This window comes from Bombina bombina, chromosome 4, assembly GCF_027579735.1.
Source record: "Bombina bombina isolate aBomBom1 chromosome 4, aBomBom1.pri, whole genome shotgun sequence".
Classification (NCBI taxonomy): Eukaryota; Metazoa; Chordata; class Amphibia; order Anura; family Bombinatoridae; genus Bombina; species Bombina bombina.
The window spans coordinates 1,038,936,282-1,038,956,301 of NC_069502.1; the positions used below are offsets into that span (position 1 = coordinate 1,038,936,282).

At 37.8% G+C, this 20,020-nt stretch overlaps 1 protein-coding gene across 1 annotated transcript in view; it reads left to right on the forward strand.

Moving 5' to 3' along the window:
• Positions 1-20,020, forward strand: part of PAK5 (p21 (RAC1) activated kinase 5) — a 306,571-nt gene that overhangs the window by 255,168 nt on the left and 31,383 nt on the right. The window contains exons 3-4 of the mRNA XM_053712157.1: positions 6,271-6,762; positions 12,479-12,612. Of these exons, the coding sequence (XP_053568132.1) occupies positions 6,271-6,762; positions 12,479-12,612 (626 nt within the window). The remainder of the gene's footprint in view (positions 1-6,270; positions 6,763-12,478; positions 12,613-20,020) is intronic.

Below are 20,020 nucleotides of genomic sequence, written 5' to 3' on the forward strand. Positions count from 1 at the left end.
TTTTTTTATTTTGGGGGGGTTTGTTATTTTATTAGGGGGCTTAGATTAGGTGTAAGTATCTTAAAATTGTTGTAATATTTGTAACATGTTTGTAACTTATTTTTTTATTTTTTGTAACTTAGCTTTTTTTATTTTTTGTACTTTAGTTAGTTTATGTAATTGTATTTAATTGTAGTTATTTGTAGTTAATTTATTTAATTAATTTAATGATAGTGTAGTATTAGGTTTAATTGTAACTTAAGTTAGGATTTATTTTACAGGTAATTTTGTATTTCTTTTAGCTATGTAGTTATTAAATAGTTAATAACTATTTAATAACTATTCTAACTAGCTAAAATAAATACAAAGTTACCTGTAAAATAAATATAAATCCTAAGATAGCTAGAATATAATTATTATTTATATTGTAGCTATATTAGGGTTTAGTTTAAAGGTAAGTATTTAGTTTTAAATAGGATTCATTTACTTAATAAGAGTTAATTTATTTAGATTTATTTAATTAATATTTAAGTTAGGGGGGCGTTAGGGTTAGGGTTAGACTTAGGTTTAGGGGTTAATAATTTTATGACAGTGGCGGCGGCGTAGTGGGGGGCAGGATAGGGGTTAATAAATTTATTATAGGTGGCGACGGTGTAGGGGGGGGCAGATTAGGGGTTAATAAATTTATTATAGGTGGCGACGGTGTAGGGGGGCAGGATAGGGGTTAATAGGTTTAATATAGGTTGCGGCGGGTTCATGGAGCGGCGGTTTAGGGGATAAACTATTTATTTAGTTGCGGAGAGGTGCGGGATCAGCAGGATAGGGGTTAATAATTTTATTATAGAGGGCGACGGTATAGGGGGGGCAGGATAGGGGTTACTAGGTATACTGTAGGTGGCAGCGGTGTCCGGGAGCGGCGGTTTAGGGGTTAATACATTTATAAGAGTTGCGGCAGGGTCTAGGGGCGGCGGTTTAGGGGTTAATACATTTATAAGAGTTGCGGCGGGGTCTAGGAGCGGCGGTTTAGGGGTTAGTAACTTTATTGAGTTGCGGGAGGCTCCGGGGGCGCCGGTATAGGGGGTAGAACAGTGTAGTTTAGTGTGAGTGCTTAGTGACAGGCTAGCAATAAAGCTGGGAAAAAGCCGAAGGGCAGCGAGATCGGATGAGTGATAACTGTCACAGTCCGCTGCTCATCGCCCCGCGGCTTTTTGACAGCTTTATTTGATAACTTAGGCGTATTTTTTCAGGTCCGCGGCGGCGAAGGTAGGCGAGCTTAGGCGGGCGTATTGGGCCGGCGAAGCCAGAAAAGTAGACGGCTTGATAACTACCCCCCAATGGCTCTCACTGTAGTTTGCTGGATTCCCAGAGTTGTAGAAATAGTTTTCCTATTGTCCAAACTCATAAATGTCAACATCTTTTTTTTTTCTTATTTCATGATTTGATTCAACAGCTTGTCTTTCAGTTGATTTACATATCTGCAGAGTGAATGTTTTTAGAACATATTAAAATACCTTGTTTTTTGCAATTGTTTACCGATGGCCCAACTTCACTCATATGCCTTATTTTGAGTAACCAATCCAGAGTTGTTACTGCAGTAGACAAGGCTAGCCACTGTCATTTTTTTAACAAAACTTGTATTGCTTAGCAGTTTGTTATCTGATAACCGCTGCTGTGATCATTTTGGGACATATATATATATATATGTCAGGGTGAGTTTGCAGTTTACAATTCCATTTTCAGAATTGGGAAACTCTTAATTATCAGAGTTAAATTACAGGAAAAGTGAATAAATAAATAAATAAATAAATAAATAAATAAATAAATAAATAAATAATGAATGAATGAATACTGCCAACATTGTTTTACTACATCTTATTTTAAACATTTCATATAGTCTCAAATTGTTTGTCTTTTTAAATCATAAGAAATTACAGACCATTATAAAATTAAGGTTGATGACCTTGATTTATTAAAACCTGTTGGTAAAAGATGTCACAGATAAATGTACCCCTCCCTTATCAATGATTTGGTAGTCACGCTCTATTATAATAATACAGCTGCATCTGTTTAATAACTGCTAGATTCTTGGGGGCCAAATTATCAGGCTCCGAATGTAGCTTGATGCCCCTGTTTCTGGGCCAGAAACAGTAGTTATGAAGCAGCGGTCTAAAGACAGTTGCTCCATAACTTGTCCGCTGCTTCTGAGGCTGTGGTCTTCAATCCGCCCGATCCTATACGAGCGGGCTGATTGACACCCCCTGCTAGCAGCCGCGAATCTACAGGGGGCGGTTTTGCACCAGAACTGCTTGTGCAATGATAAATGCCGACAGCGTATCATGTCCGTCTGCACTTCAGTAAATCGGGAGTCTTTATGAATTCCGTATGCAGGGCATAAGTGAAGGTGAAAAATTAGAAGGGCTCTTCCAGAATGCAAATGAATCCCCAAGGGTCAGCATCTCAAGACACCTTGTGTTATATTCTGCAAAACTACTTTCCCGTATCAAAATGAACATGCAAATATTTTACATTTACAAACATTTACATAAACCATATTGTGAAGTGTTGTGGTTGTAATCATTGTTTTTCCTTGTATCTCACCTTTCATGTATAAGGGACCTCACAGGACTATAGGTGTTAATGGCAGGAACACCTATTAACAAAACACTAAAAATTCTAGGTGAAGCAGACAGTGCTCTGCAAATTTCAAACATGATCTCACCTTTACAGCAAGGTCACAAGCGTCTATAAATCTAGAACAGTGTTTCACATCTTGTATTAAATTAGATAAAGATTAGTCTGATAGTGTACTATACCAGTGAATAGTATCATTCAAGGATGCATGTGGCCCCTTCATCTTTTAAAATCTGCACTGTATTTTTTAACTTATGGTGGCGAGGTTTCATAAAAATTCTGTATAGAATTTGGCAAATAGGTGTGAAGAGAGACTGAAGATGGTTTGTCTAATATAATAAATAGTATGTTTTACATGGGTCTAAAAATGGTTATTTATTTCTCCTCTTGAAGAGGAAATGATGGCAACAATAGGGAAAGACCTCAACCTATAGGTTGGGCATCCTTGTTTTATAACAGTGGTGCCGACAACTTTAAGGAACCCAAATTGTAAGACCTCTGTGTCCACAGGAACCTCAGAAAAAAAAGAACCCAGAATAGTGTAGCATTTAAGACCCAATACAAACACTAATTGGAAAATACTCACAGACAAAATGTTGCGGAAATCACTAAAGGTTTATAGAAGAATGCCAAAATAAGAAATGGTGCAGTTCGACTGTAACAACAGCTTTAATTCAGATATCACAGGTCCAATAAAACTCAAGGCTCTAAGCATTTCAACAGATATTACTACACAAGCTATTTTCTTCATACTTTTTTTTCATACTTATTTGATATTGTACAAAATACAAAAAAAGTAAATCAAGCTAGACTAAAGACCCTTTTATGGTGTGTTACTGCTCTTAAAAAAGACTGTTTTTAGGCACTATTTTTTATTTGTTGGGCGCCCTCTGCTCTCAAGTAGGTTTTGTTAGTCATCCTGATCGCGATGATTGAAATTCTCCACACTTTAGGTGGTGGAGAATCTAAGTAGCAGTGGTCTTTAGACCCCAGCTACTTAACTAGCATTTCAGGCTTGCTTGCGTAACCCTGAAACACTGGGGCTCCAAAGCTGCCTTTGCAGCTTAATAAATGGAGTGGTATCTGCTGAAATGCCTAGAGCCCTGAGTTTTTTGGAGCTGGGTTATGCAAAGTAAAGCTGTTGTTCCTATTGAACTGCACCATTTCTGGTTTGGTGTTCTTAAATAAAGCTTAAGGGCTCAATAATAAGATGAACATCAGACCCGCAAGAAATGACTTTTGTTTATCTCGCCAGTCTTACCACTGTGCGTCCAGCCACATTTTATTAAAAAACAAAAGTGTGCTGGCCCTTTCTGTCCCAATAAGTGGCAATGTGCCTTCCATAGGAAACAATGGGGATTTTTTACATTTAAAAATCTTGCCACTGAAAGGCTGGTTTGGGAGAAAAGGAGAGCGTAAGATGGAGGATATTACTTTTAAAATTAGAAACTCCTGGTGATGTTTCTTCATTATATTACAGGTCTCTCCCATCCATGGAATACCCATGAAATTCCCATGAAATGCCTTTGTATTTGCTATGTATGAAATCATCATTCTTAATAAAGAACAAAAAAAAATCACCTGTATAATAAACCAATTGGGGTTGGGGCATTTAGTATATTGTACACATGTATGTGGTTTATTATATCAATGTAGTATACTTTTAAATGCTATATTATGTATTTAAAGTCTTTTTTTCATTTTTAAATAAACGTGTTTTTAACTTTTTAGGAAGGTTTCATGTACGGGATAATAATATTCCATAGAAGACACTAGCCGCAGCTTTTTCTTTTTTACAAAGTGTGTTTTTTTTTAGCAACTATATGTGCATTGCATATAAAACATGTTTGTTACAGTTCAGTCCCAATATAGGGGTCTATTTATGAAAGGTTGGGTTGACATGATTTGCGGAAAACATTTGCTTGTGCAATGACAATCGGCCACTAGCAGGGGCTGCCAACCATCCCTATAGGATTGGGATGATTTCAAGCCGCCACACTTTAGGTAGCGGTCAGGTTAAGCAGCAGCAAGCCTGAAATGTTGGGATCCATACTGTGAACTTATAGCGGCTATAAAAATAGAATATTAAAAGAGCCATAATTTCCAAAAAACAAGTTTTACATATTGCAAAGCTGAAAAAAATGCACTTTTGTTAAATGAAAAAGCCATGGCTACTGTCTTTTATGGAATATTAATATCCAGTACATGAAATCTTTTTCCTAAAAAGAAAAAAACACACACCAAAAAGTTAAAAACATGTTTATTTAAATAAAGAAAAGACTTATATGCAATATAGTATAAAACAGTGTACTGTATACATATAATAAACTGCAAACGCATGTACAAAATACCCACAATCCCCCAGCTCTTATAGGTTTATTATGCACGTCCTAGTTTCACTATTGTATTGTAACAAAAGGGGTTGAGTTTTGGTTGACACATTAATTGTATTGCCATTCAGTACTGTGTAAATGTATCATTTACATTAGACCTTCAATACAGGTGTCAGAGATGCATCGCCTCCCACGAAGAAGTATAGTAAAATGCCTCTTGGCAAGACTGCCTTCAAATACTGATTTTAGCCCTTTATAAAATTTCACAGCCAATCTCAAATGCAAGCAGATACCTTTTTAAAATATTGTTATTATCACGATAATTTTAACATCGGGGCCAAAGTGATTTCTGCAGCATTTTGTCTGAGAGTACCTTTCATTTAGTGTCTACATTGTGCCTTGCACACTACAATACTCTGTGTTATTCTTTTATGAGGTTCTTGTACACATGAAAATGGAGGTCTTGCAATCTGAGTCCCTTGAAGTGGTCAGTGCCGCTGGTATACAACAAGGATTTGAAACACAGCAGAGGAAAGGGTAAGGCTGGCTAAGGCCCCTTCTTAAAGGGAAGTCGCTCTTTTACTAACTGTTCTGTTAGTATATAGGTTGCACATGTCTGCAATGGACCCTAAGATCAATTTTTAACACTAGATACATCTATTTAGCTTTGTAATCTTTTTAATATATAGCAAAGTGTCAATTGTCACTTTAAGAATGTGTTTGCAACTTCCATTATTTAATTAAAAAATGTAGATTAATAGATATATTTCTTGACTTGTGACTATGGGGTCAAAGTGCTAGCGGACGATGTAGCGTATCATGTCCGCCGCACATCGATAAATGCCGACAGCATTTCCTGTTGGCATTTATCATTGCACAAGCAATCGGCCACTAGCAGGTGGTGTCAATTAGCCCTATCGTATAGGATCGGGCGGATTGAAGACCGCAGCCTCAGAGGCAGCGGACCAGTTATGGAGCAGCGGTCTTTAGACCTCTGATTCATAACTGCTGTTTCTAGCGAGCCTGAAGGCTTGCGCGGAAACAGGGGCATCAAGCTCCATTCAGAGCTTGATAATTCGTCCCCTATATATTTATATATATTTTTTTCTAGCCTCAGTTTCTGTTTCTCTTTTATGAAGTCTAGCTTGATTTACTTTTGTGTAATTTCTACAATAGAAAATTATAAAAAAAAAAGAAACAAAATGTAGTGGTGAAGAAAAAAAAAATATCTTGTGTAGTAATGTACATAATTCTTTTATTTCTATCTATTAACATTCACGCAACTTAAATAAATATGTACATTTTTTATTTATCGTTTGTTTTCTAGGCAGATTACGTTCAAGCACAGACAACCATGAGCCCTCCATTGACTGGATCTGACACATACCCTCGAGGTCCCACAAAGCTACCTCAGTCTCAGAATAAATCCAATTACCCTTCAAGTAGTTATCAGTATCAATCTCTTTACCATACGCCATCTCCCTACCATCAACCGCCTCTTCATTCTAGCCCCCATTTTATGTCCTCATCGTCTTATCCAAGCTCTCCAAGTACATCACCCAGTATTTATCCTCCCCCCAGCTGGGGTTCATCCTCAGATCAACAGCCATCCAGAGTGTCCCACGAACAATTTCGAGCTGCTCTGCAGCTGGTGGTCAGTCCTGGGGATCCAAGAGAATATTTGGATGACTTCATGAAAATTGGAGAGGGTTCCACAGGAATAGTTTGCATAGCTACTGAAAAACACACTGGAAAGCAAGTTGCGGTGAAAAAAATGGATCTCAGGAAACAACAAAGAAGAGAACTTCTTTTCAATGAGGTAGGTTTTTGTAAGACACAAAATGACGTCTATTCCAAAAAAAAAATGTGGTATAGTTTATCAAACATTACAGTGATTGGAGGAAGCAGAGCATAACCTGCACTTCTAAAATGTAAGATAAATCTAAATTTAGCACATCATGGGTTCTTATTTTCTTCCTTTGCCAGTCACCCAACTGCAGATGTTTTTATTTTCCCAGGCCTGGTGTTATTAGTGGTACAACCAATCAGAAGTTGGAATGCTCACCTCATAATTTCAAAGGTGTGTGCAGTACACCCTCTGACTGACTGTACCACCAATGCAACCAAAACTGGAAAAAAATACCCACGGCTTCAAAAGAGAACTAATATTTAGCAGAAGTGCAGGTAATAATGTTGATCCATACATTGTAATATTTGATATACATTACAATTAAAGACTTAATTAATTGTCCCTTAAAGGGACATGAAACTCAATTTTTTTTCTTTTTTGATTCAGACAGAGGATATAATCATAAAAAAGTTTCCAATTTATTTCTATTATCAAATGTGCTACAATCTAGTGCTCTTGCAAATTTTTGCAAAACTGCTACCATATAGTGCTGCAGACATGTGCACGCTCCTGAGCTTACCTTAATGCTTTTTCACAAAGGATAGTGAAGGAACAAAGCATGCTTGATAATAGAAGTATATTGTAAAGTTGTTGAAAACTTCATGTTCTGGGGCCGAATTATCAAGCTCCGAGCCTTCAGCTCACCAGAAACAGTAGTTATGAAGCAGCGGTCTAAAGACCGCTGCTACATAACTTGTCTGCTACCTCTGAGGCTGCGGTCTTCAATCCGCCCGATCCTATACGATCAGGCTGATAGACACCCCCTGCTAGCATTGGCCGCAAATCTGTAGGGGGCGGCATTGCACAAGCAGGTCACAAGAACTCCTTGTGCAATGATAAATGCCGACAGCGTATGCTGTTGGCATTTATCGATGTGCGGTGGACATGATACGCTACATTGTAGCATGTCCATCCACACTTTAGTAAATCGGCCCCTCTGTCTGAATCACAAAGGAAAAATTTGGGGTTTTGCGTCCCTTTATTTCATATTGCTTTTTGCTTTATTTAAATTTAAATATTTAACTACCAGGATAATTATGCATTAAGATAATCTCTTTACAAATGTATAAAATTCAGTAATTAAAACATCTGATAAGTTATTTAGTAAGTGCATTGGTATTTTTTAGGAACTCCTTAACTTTATATTTGTGTCTGTATGTGCTATAATTCACAGAGCAAGAAATAGATCCTGGGTGCAGTGTAAACTACTAACTCATAGAAATACAATCGTATATTTTCAGGTTTCGATATAGTTATAGCTTTAAGTAGTATTGTACAATTATACAGATGTGTGGTCAAATTATGTGAACTGCTTAACCCCTTAATGACCGAGGACGTGCAGGGTACGTCCTCAAAAAAAAGGCAGTTAACGCCTGAGGACGTACCCTGCACGTCCTCGGTGTGGAAAGCAGCTGGAAGCGATCCTGCTCGCTTCCAGCTGCTTTCCGGTTATTGCAGTGATGCCTCGATATGGAGGCATCCTGCAATAACGCTAGATGGCCATCCGATGCAGAGAGAGCCACTCTGTGGCCCTCTCTGCACCGGACATCGATGGCCGGTATCGTTGGTGGGTGGGAGCCGACTTGGGAGGCGGGTGGGCGGCCATCGATGGGCCGGGTAATGTAGAGGGGGGCGGGATCAGGGGCAGAGCCGATGGGGGGGGCGCGCGCGCGTGCACGGGGGCGGCGGGCGGGCGCGTGCACGGGGCGGGAGCGGGTGGGAACGCTACACTACAGAAAATATAACTGTATAAAAGTTTGAGAAAGGGGTATTTTAATGGGAAAAAAAATATAAATCGAAGGTATCTAGGAGGGGGTGGGGGGTTGGTCTTTGGTGGGGCAGGGTGCTACACTACAGAAAAGGGGAAAAATTTAAAAATCACCAATTTTATTCTAAACTGGGTACTGGCAGACAGCTGCCAGTACCCAAGATGGCGGCCATTAAGACAGAGGGGGAGAGTTAGAGAGCTGTTTGGTGGGGGATCAGTCAGTTTGGGGGCTAAAGGGGGGTCCTACAGAGCAGCATATGTAAATATGCCTTTTCTTTTTAAAAAAAAAAGCCCAAATATAGCTTTTATTTTAGTACTGGCAGTTTCTGCCAGTACTTAAGATGGCGGGGACAATTGTGGGGTGGGGGAGGGAAGAGAGCTGTTTGGGAGGGATCAGGGGGTCTGATGTTTCAGGTGGGAGGCTAAGCTCTACACTAAAGCTAAAATTAACCCTGCAAGCTCCCTACAAGCTACCTAATTAACCCCTTCACTGCTAGCCATAATACGTGTGATGCGCATTTAGCGGCCTAAGTACCAAAAAGCAACGCCAAAGCCATATGTGTCTGCTATTTCTGAACAAAGGGGATCACAGAGAAAAATTTACAACCATTTATGTCATAATTGCACAAGCTGTTTGTAAATAATTTCAGTGAGAAACAAAAAGTTTGTGAAAAAGGGAACTTTTTTTTTTATTTGATCGCATTTGGCGGTGAAATGGTGGCATGAAATATACCAAAATGGGCCTAGATCAATACTTTGGGTTGTCTGCTACACTAGAATAAAGCTAAAATTAACCCTACAAGCTCCCTAATTAACCCCTGCACTGCTGGGCATAATACACGTGTGGTGCGCAGCGGCATTTAGCGGCCTTCTAATTACCAAAAAGCAATGCCAAAGCCATATATATCTGCTATTTCTGAACAAAGGGGATCCCAGAGAAAAATTTACAACCATTTATGCCATAATTGCACAAGCTGTTTGTAAATAATTTCAGTGAGAAACCGAAAGTTTGTGAAAAAGTGAACGATTTTTTGTATTTGATCGCATTTGGCGGTGAAATGGTGGCATGAAATATACCAAAATTGGCCTAGATCAATACTTTGGGATGTCTTCTAAAAAAAAATATATACATGTTAAGGCATATTCAGGGATTCCTGAAAGATATCAGTGTCCCAATGTAACTAGCGCTAATCTTGAATAAAATGGTTTGGAAATAGCAAAGTGCTACTTGTATTTATGGCCCTATAGCTTGCAAAAAAAGCAAAGAACATGTAAACATTGGTTATTTCTAAACTCAGGACAAAATTTAGAAAATATTTAGCATGGGTGTTTTTTGGTGGTTGTAGATGTGTAACAGATTTTGGGGGTCAAAGTTAGAAAAAGTGTGTTTTTTCCATTTTTTTCTCATATTTTATAATTTTTTTTACAATAAATTATAAGATATGATGAAAATAATGGTATCTTTGGAAAGTCCATTTAATGGCGAGAAAAACGGTATATAATATGTGTGGGTACAGTAAATGAGCAAGAGGAAAATTACAGCTAAACACAAACACCGCAAAAATGTAAAAATAGCCTTGGTCCCAAACGGACAGAAAATGGAAAAGTGATGTGGTCATTAAGGGGTTAAATTGCTTCAGAAAATGTTTACTACTAATAACATCTTCATATAATGTTCATTTCTAGAGCAGTGATCCTTGGCCTGATGTGGTTTTTTTTGGTTAATTTGTTTGTCCTATTTTTAATTAAGCTTATTTTCTTAGCGAAAACCTAAATTGCGTACCCCTTTTAAGAATGCATTTCTATTTTATTAATATCAAAGAAAATCTAACCTAATAATTCGAATTAGTTCATATAAGGGGCGCCATGTACTAAGGCGTCAATTTTTTCGCACAGACCGTATCGAAATAACCCGCCGGCATTCGCACCATGCGGATGGCACTTCGTTACATGAATGTACTAAAAACCAAGCCGTAAAATTTCGCGTCTATTGTGTGTCGAAGACAATCGGATTATTGATAACTTTGAAGCTTCGTTCGGCGCGAAAGAGCAAAGTTAAGAAGCAGTCTGCGACCTGATTGGTTTAGTTCTTTACCCACGTGACGATCTAGGTGTCATAATCGCCAGACAAGCGGCAACGTCTGGCTGCTGACATGTATAAGAATGTGCATTTTGTATAAGAATGTGCATTTTGTATAAGAATGTGCATTTTTTGCATGTTATGGTCACACACCATCTGAACATTGAGGGAATGGTACTGTTTTCTGTTCCTGAAAACTTCCTCACGTTCTCGGGATGGTTTGACTGCAACATGGGTGCAATCGATGGCTCCAAGTACATTGGGCATTCCGGCCATTCTATAAAAATTAGACTTCACAGATTGCCACTCTTCTGGAGTCGCTGGAAGGCACACGTACCTTGGAAAGACGACCATCAAAGCATCAATAACTTTGGTTAGGTGCCTCGAAAAAGCAGACTGGCTGATGCCAATTATAACGCTAGACACAGCTTGGAATGAACCGGTGGCAAAAAAGTGTAAGGCTGCCAACAGTTTTAATAGTTCGGGTATGGCTTGTGAACGCGCTGTCATTGGTTCAAGGTATTCTGCTATTTCATTGTAAAGTTGCATAATAGCTTCTCTGTCCAAACGGAATCTCTGGATAATCTCTCGATCAGAAATGCTTTCCAAACCCATACGTGGAAGGAAAACTCTAGGGACTCTAATTCTTCTACCTCTCCTTCTTTGCAAGTTGTCAACCGGTGCCTGTATAGCCCTTCTTCCTCGTAATTGAATTAATCGGAAAAGAAACATGTGTAAAAGTGTCTCCATCTTCATTCACTGATCCAAAAACCAATAATGCTACAATAGTAGTCTAGTCCTTTCACTTAAGTACTTCTACCTGGCGTCAGGTTGATACCCCCTATAGTTTTCTATTGTATTCGCTACCTAAATGGTCGCGAAGCAAATCACGCGAAGATACAGTGAAAGTTGGAGCGGGCGGATTAGTTGTAACATTCATAATTTCCGATTACAGCGAATTTACGTGCGATCGAACATGTAGTAAGTGGAAAAAGGCTTCGGAACGATGAGTTGAGTAAAATTACGATCGCTGATGAAAATAGTGGTTTTTCGAGCAGATCGCAGATTGGTACATACGAGAAGCAGATCGTGAGTGAATTTTGACGCGGAAATACAGACGGACGGTCACTTCGAAGCTTAGTACATGGCGCCCAAGGTCTCAATTGTTTTCTCATGATTAGGATTTTTTTCCCTTCAATGGCCAATACCAGCACCCAGCAACTCAGCTGACCATATAATTCTGTAGATAAGTCTTACACCTTTTTATTATGGAAGAAATTTCATTTAAAATTAGTAGTCACTTTATTTAACAGCGGATTTGTTTTGTTCTGCATACATTTATTTTAGAGCAATAAAGACATGTTTGTAGTTATTCCTTGTATATGACTATGTTCCTTTCCAATGACTACAGCATCTGCTGGATAATTAGGTTTAATAGTGATAGATACTATCTTGTATTCCTAACCTGAATTAATGGAAAGTAAGACTTTTACCGCATTGTTGTCATTACCTATGTTTCCATCTCTGACTTCATTTTAAAATAATACATGAATGCATATCCCTTCATTGTCAACTCTAACCTTAGTTTATTTGTACAAGCTCCTTGAATTAAAGGGACAGTCAAGTCCAAAAAAAACTTTCATGTTTCAAGTAGGGCATGTAATTTTAAACAACTTTCCAATTTACTTTTATCACCAATAAAGAGTTCTATTTATTTTTTCTTAGCAAATAACAATTATTTTAGGCTATATCACTTCTCATGTCCTTTGTATGCGCAGGTTGTGATAATGAGGGATTATCATCATGAGAATGTTGTGGATATGTATAATAGCTATTTGGTTGGTGACGAACTGTGGGTCGTTATGGAATTCCTTGAAGGTGGAGCATTGACGGACATTGTAACACATACAAGGTATGCTATGAAATATTAAAGGTGCTTGCGTATTAAAACATATAACCTGCATTTAATAGTAAATGTTTACTTGAAGCTATGTGCACATTGCTTTCCAAGTTAAGTTAATAGCAAACTCTAGTTACTATCTCTATACAATCTATAGCAGATAAATATAAATAATAAATGATGATATCATTTGTTCTATATATTTTTTACTTTAAAATGTTTTATCATGTTTATAGTGTTACCTGTTTTCAATACATACAGATTTGACAGGACAAATATTGCTAAACAAACACAACTCACTCCTGGTTATTAAATAATAAAGTACAAGCGCCATTCATCAAAATATCATCTTAAGGTTACATAGTGTATTTTTTTAGCCATATGACCTTCAGTTATTCTACAACAAAAAATGTTCTTGGTTTATCATTGAGGGCATTGGGTCAAGTGGGCAGACTTGTGCTACAACATATATCTCATCAGCCTGACATATGCTCATGTGGCCACCTATACTGCAGTTTTTCTGCACCCAACTTTTACATGATGTCACCTCTCAGCAGTTTTATCACTGTGCAATTCTAAAGTCTCTGCTCCAACTATCTGATGAGTTGAGCAAAAGGTAGTCTTCTGATAAAGAATCAAGTGTGTAGGTGTCATAAGCCAATACACCAGAGATAGAAACAAGCAATTTCTCTTTTATTTCTTTGACCTCACAGTTTTCCATTCTAGTGCCCAGTGTTTCGTTCAGATTACCTTGAGACAAGTTAGGGCTATATGAAGCCATTTGGGCTCCATCATCAAGTATGACTCAGAACTGTTAAGGCCACTTGCATTTGATTTTTAGGACATATGAACATTTCATTTAATCTTGAAAACCCATTGAGGCCTATCTATCAAAGTGTCAACCGCAAATACACCGGAATTCTGCATCATAATTGTTGCGAGATTGATCCAACCTAGTTATCAAAGCCTCAAGACAGGCAAAAATTGAAATTTGTGACATAACATACAATCCGCTGGTCTCAATCCGACGCAGATCGATGCTTACGTCATTACAGATGTTCCGACTACACATTCGGCTCTATTTGACACTTTTTCCCATTTATCAAACTTCTAACAGGTACGCTCGCGGCTATTCGGACGCAGCTTAACTGGTTTTCAATTCGCCACCCTTGAGGCCGCAGATGCCATAGAAATTAATAGGAGTCTGAAAGCACCGAAAGCTTATGTTCGATGCTGCAAGAGAATGAAGTATACCCCATTGATTTCTATGGTAGAAAAAAAGTTATGTTTACATCTAACACCCTAACATAAACCCTGAGTCGAAACACCCCACATCTGCCGCCCCCAACATCGTCAACACCTAAATAAAATTTATTAACCCCTATTTCGCCGCTCCCCGACACCGCCGCAACTAAATAAACTTATTAACCCCTAATCCTCTGGCCTCCCACATCACCACCATTAACTAAACCTATTAAAGCCTAAACCGTCAGCCCCCCACATCGCAAAAAACTAAATTAAGCTATTAACCCCTAAACTTAACAACCCCTTAACTTTAAATTAAAATTACAAGATCCCTATCTTAATATAAATTAAAACTTACCTGTAGAATTAAAAAAAACTAATTTGAAACTATTAATTAACCTACCCTAACTATTATACTAAAATTAAATTAAATTAAACTACCAATTAATTAAACTAAATTACATATTAAAAAAACCTAACCCTACTAAAATTATTTAAATATACTATTAAACATTATTAAAAGTACTACATTACATAAAAAACAAACATTAAGTTACAAAAAACAAACAAACACTAAATTACGAAGAAAAAAAAACAAATTATCAAAAATAATAATTTTTACACCTAATCTAATAGCCCTATCAAAATAAAAAAAGCCCCCCCAAAATAAAAAAAACCTAGCCTACAATAAACTACCAATAGCCCTTAAAAGGGCCTTTTGTGGGGCATTGCCTCAAAGATATCAGCTCTTTTACCTGTAGAAAAAAATATAAACACCCCCCAACAGTAAAACCCACCACCCAACCAACCCCTCAAATAAAAACCCTAACTCTAAAAAAAAAACTAAGCTACCCATTGCCCTGAAAAGGGCATTTGTATGGGCATTGCCCTTAAAAGGGCATTTAGCTCTTTTACTGCCCAGACCCTAATCTAAAAATAAAACCCACCCAAAAAACCCTTAAAAAAACCTAACACTAACCCCCGACGATGCACTTACAGTTCTTGAAGTCCCGCTTGAAGGATCCATCCAGCCGGCGAAGTCATCATCCAGGCAGCAAGAAGTCTTCATACAGGCGGCCTCTTCTATCTTCATCCAGACGGCGAAGTCCTCATCCAGACGGCCTCTTCTATCTTCATCCAGCCGGCGAAGTTCTCATCCAGACGGCATCTTCTATCTTCATCAAGCTGGCGTGGAGCGGGTCCATCCTGAAGACATCCGGTGCGGAGCATCCTCTTCATACGGTTGCCGCCGTAAACTGGAACTTCAATGCATGTGAAGCAATCCAAGATGACGTCCCTTGTATTCCTGTTGGCTGAAAGATTTCAATCAGCCAATAGAAGGCGAGCTTCTGAAATCCTATTGGCTGTTCAAATCAGCCAATAGGATGAAAGCTACTGAAATCCTATTGGCTGATTTGAACATTGAGATCCACGACCGCGATGTTAGGCGAGCGTATTGATGCCGGCGAATGCAACATAGTTTGACGCTTTTATAGATATCCCCCATTGAGTACAAGAATCAGATGAAAACACACTATTGTGATCTTGACGAATGAAAAAGTCGTCTTTTCAGCCCAAAAAAGAGCCAAGAAATGCAGCTCCCGGTATATATTGCGATTAAGGCCTAAATTATTTTTTCTTTTATTAGAATCCAAAAGAAGTTGTTTTAAATGTATTTTAACTTTTTTTTAGCTTTCTGAATAAAAAAGCTTGTTGTAACATTGTTATAATGAAAAACTATCTATTTACTATTACAATACAAAGGCAAATGTCATGATCTAAAGGGTTCACATTTTTGTGTGAAAGCTATTTCACAAAGGACTGTGAGTTTTTGCGGTGTGAAGTGGTGTTGCTACTTGAATAATCTATGATCTATGCTGCAGACTTTGCAAATTATAAGGAAGTTCTCATTCTCATTATAAATTCTTATAATCATATGTGCAATGTATTAGGAATTATGGTGTTATTAGCCAAAATTTACAATTAGTTATAAATCAATTTAAAAATTAATTACGCAAAATTAATACGCATATTTTTTAACATATCGGCATTTGATGGGCATTTCATAGCGATAATGTGTACAATGTGTATAATGAGGTGATGTTTTGCATGTATTTTAGAAAGATTTGAATAGAATCCGACAACTATGTCAAATTTCTTCACACATACATGTCACGCCACTCAAATTTGACAGCAATATATATACGGTAATTAAATTTGTAAAAAAAAAATAAAGAATAGATACTGTGATGTATTGGGACATACTATCCACAATCAGTTCATATTTCAAAAACAAACATTACATAACAAGTAAACATATTTGAAATGTATGCCTGCCCCATGCCTTTGACCTTTATCATTCTATACTTTACAATAGATGGCTCAATGTATATCACCTGTATGGTGGGGGTAAGCTCACTATTTTTAGATCATTTCATCTGGCGTAAATATTGCAGGATAAAATTGGCAATGTCTCATTGGCAGCAGCAAAACTTTATGCATCAGGCCCTAAGGTCCTGTTAATCGAAAGCCCTCCAGCACAGCGAGATCCCTAGGGAAAATTTCAAATTGCAGATTTTGCTTTACTTCTCCAAGGGGTGTTCCCTGTTTTTTTGTATATGAAGGAGAGACTAGCCCAGTGCTATATAGCACTGAATTTACACTTTGTGCTTTGTATCCTATATTACTTTACACTTCAGATAAAATGTTATTACCTTTAAATTTTGCATTTTCTATTTTGTATTTTATTTTGTATACAGCAGTGTATTTAGGATTGTGATTTTACAAATTCTGATTGTGCTTTCACAGTTTCTAGGTAACTTTAACAAATTAGGGTCATGCTTTGTATATGTATGTTTATCTTTTACAAATTACATTGCACATTGCATTTCTTTTATTTAAAATAAAACTGAAAAACTGACAGCTTTAGTTTCTAGCGGCTAGATTTGGAGTTTTGTCGGTAACGACCCGAAAAACTAACGCCGGCTTTTTTCTGGCCGCACCATAAAAATAACTCTGGTATTGAGAGTCCACATAAAGGCTGCGTTAGGCTCCAAAAAAGGAGCGTAGAGCATTTTTAACGCAGCTTCAACTCTCGATACCAGAGTTGCTTATGCAAGCGGCCAGCCTCAAAAACGTGCTTGTGCACGATTCTCCTATAGGAAACAATGGGGCTGTTTGAGCTGAAAAAAAACCTAACACCTTCAAAAAAGCCGCGTTCAGCTCTTAACGCAGCCCCATTGTTTGCTATGCGGAAACACTTCCTACGTCTGCACCTAACACCCTAACATGTACCCCGAGTCTAAACACCCCTAGCCTTACAATTATTAACCCCTAATCTGCCGCCCCCGCTATCGCTGACCCCTGCATATTATTATTAACCCCTAATCTGCCGCTCCGTAAACCGCCGCTACTTACATTATCCCTATGTACCCCTAATCTGCTGCCCTAACATCGCCGACCCCTATATTATATTTATTAACCCCTAATCTGCCCCCCACAACGTCGCCTCCACCTGCCTACACTTATTAACCCCTAATCTGCCGACCGGACCTGAGCGCTACTATAATAAAGTTATTAACCCCTAATCCGCCTCACTAACCCTATAATAAATAGTATTAACCCCTAATCTGCCCTCCCTAACATCGCCGACACCTAACTTCAATTATTTACCCCTAATCTGCCGACTGGAGCTCACCGCTATTCTAATAAATTTATTAACCCCTAAAGCTAAGTCTAACCCTAACACTAACACCCCCCTAAGTTAAATATAATTTAAATCTAACGAAATTAATTAACTCTTATTAAATAAATTATTCCTATTTAAAGCTAAATACTTACCTGTAAAATAAATCCTAATATAGCTACAATATAAATTATAATTATATTATAGCTATTTTAGGATTTATATTTATTTTACAGGTAACTTTGTATTTATTTTAACCAGGTACAATAGCTATTAAATAGTTAAGAACTATTTAATAGCTAAAATAGTTAAAATAATTACAAAATTATCTGTAAAATAAATCCTAACCTAAGTTACAATTAAACCTAACACTACACTATCAATAAATTAATTAAATAAACTACCTACAATTACCTACAATTAACCTAACACTACAGTATCAATAAATTAATTAAATACAATTCCTACAAATAAATACAATTAAATAAACTAGCTAAAGTACAAAAAATAAAAAAGAACTAAGTTACAAAAAATAAAAAAATATTTACAAACATAATAAAAATATTACAACAATTTTAAACTAATTACACCTACTCTAAGCCCCCTAATAAAATAACAAAGCCCCCCAAAATAAAAAAATGCCCTACCCTATTCTATATTACTAAAGTTCAAAGCTCTTTTACCTTACCAGCCCTGAACAGGGCCCTTTGCGGGGCATGCCCCAAAGAATTCAACTCATTTGCCTGTAAAAAAAAACATACAATACCCCCCCCAACATTACAACCCACCACCCACATACCCCTAATCTAACTCAAACCCCCCTTAAATAAACCTAACACTAAGCCCCTGAAGATCTTCCTACCTTATCTTCACCCTGCCAGGTTCACCGATCCGTCCTGAAGAGCTCCTCCGATGTCCTGATCCAAGCCCAAGCGGGGGGCTGAAGAGGTCCATGATCCGGCTGAAGTCTTCATCCAAGCAGGAGCTGAAGAGGTCCATGATCCGGATGAAGTCTTCATCCAAGCGGGAGCTGGAGAGGTCCATGATCCGGATGAAGTCTTCTATCAATGGCATCTTCAATCTTCTTTCTTCCGGATCCATCTTGCAGACCTCCGACGTGGGACATCCTCTTCTCCCGACGCCTACTAGCCGAATGACGGTTCCTTTAAGGGACGTCATCCAAGATGGTGTCCCTCGAATTCCGATTGGCTGATAGGATTCTATCAGCCAATCGGAATTAAGGTAGGAATATTCTGATTGGTTGATGGAATCAGCCAATCAGAATCAAGTTCAATCCGATTGGCTGATCCAATCAGCCAATCAGATTGAGCTCGCATTCTATTGGCTGTTCCGATCATTAATTCCTACCTTAATTCCGATTGGCTGATAGAATCCTATCAGCCAATCGGAATTCGAGGGACGCCATCTTGGATGACGTCCCTTAAAGGAACCGTCATTCGGCTAGTAGGCGTCGGGAGAAGAGGATGTTCCGCGTCGGAGGTCTGCAAGATGGATCCGGAAGAAAGAAGATTGAAGATGCCGTTGATAGAAGACTTCATCCGGATCATGGACCTCTTCAGCTCCCGCTTGGATGAAGACTTCATCCGGATCATGGACCTCTTCAGCTCCCGCTTGGATGAAGACTTCAGCCGGATCATGGACCTCTTCAGCCCCCTGCTTGGGCTTGGGCTTGGATCAGGACATCGGAGGAGCTCTTCAGGACGGATCGGTGAACCTGGCAGGGTGAAGATAAGGTAGGAAGATCTTCAGGGGCTTAGTGTTAGGTTTATTTAAGGGGGGTTTGGGTTAGATTAGGGGTATGTGGGTGGTGGGTTGTAATGTTGGGGGGGGGTATTGTATGTTTTTTTTTTACAGGCAAAAGAGCTGAATTCTTTGGGGCATGCCCCGCAAAGGGCCCTGTTCAGGGCTGGTAAGGTAAAAGAGCTTTGAACTTTAGTAATATAGAATAGGGTAGGGCATTTTTTTATTTTGGGGGGCTTTGTTATTTTATTAGGGGGCTTAGAGTAGGTGTAATTAGTTTAAAATTGTTGTAATATTTTTATTATGTTTGTAAATATTTTTTTATTTTTTGTAACTTAGTTCTTTTTTATTTTTTGTACTTTAGCTAGTTTATTTAATTGTATTTATTTGTAGGAATTGTATTTAATTAATTTATTGATAGTGTAGTGTTAGGTTAATTGTAGGTAATTGTAGGTAGTTTATTTAATTAATTTATTGATAGTGTAGTGTTAGGTTTAATTGTAACTTAGGTTAGGATTTATTTTACAGGTAATTTTGTAATTATTTTAACTAGGTAGCTATTAAATAGTTCTTAACTATTTAATAGCTACTGTACCTGGTTAAAATAAATACAAAGTTACCTGTAAAATAAATATAAATCCTAAAATAGCTATAATATAATTATAATTTATATTGTAGCTATATTAGGATTTATTTTACAGGTAAGTATTTATCTTTAAATAGGAATGA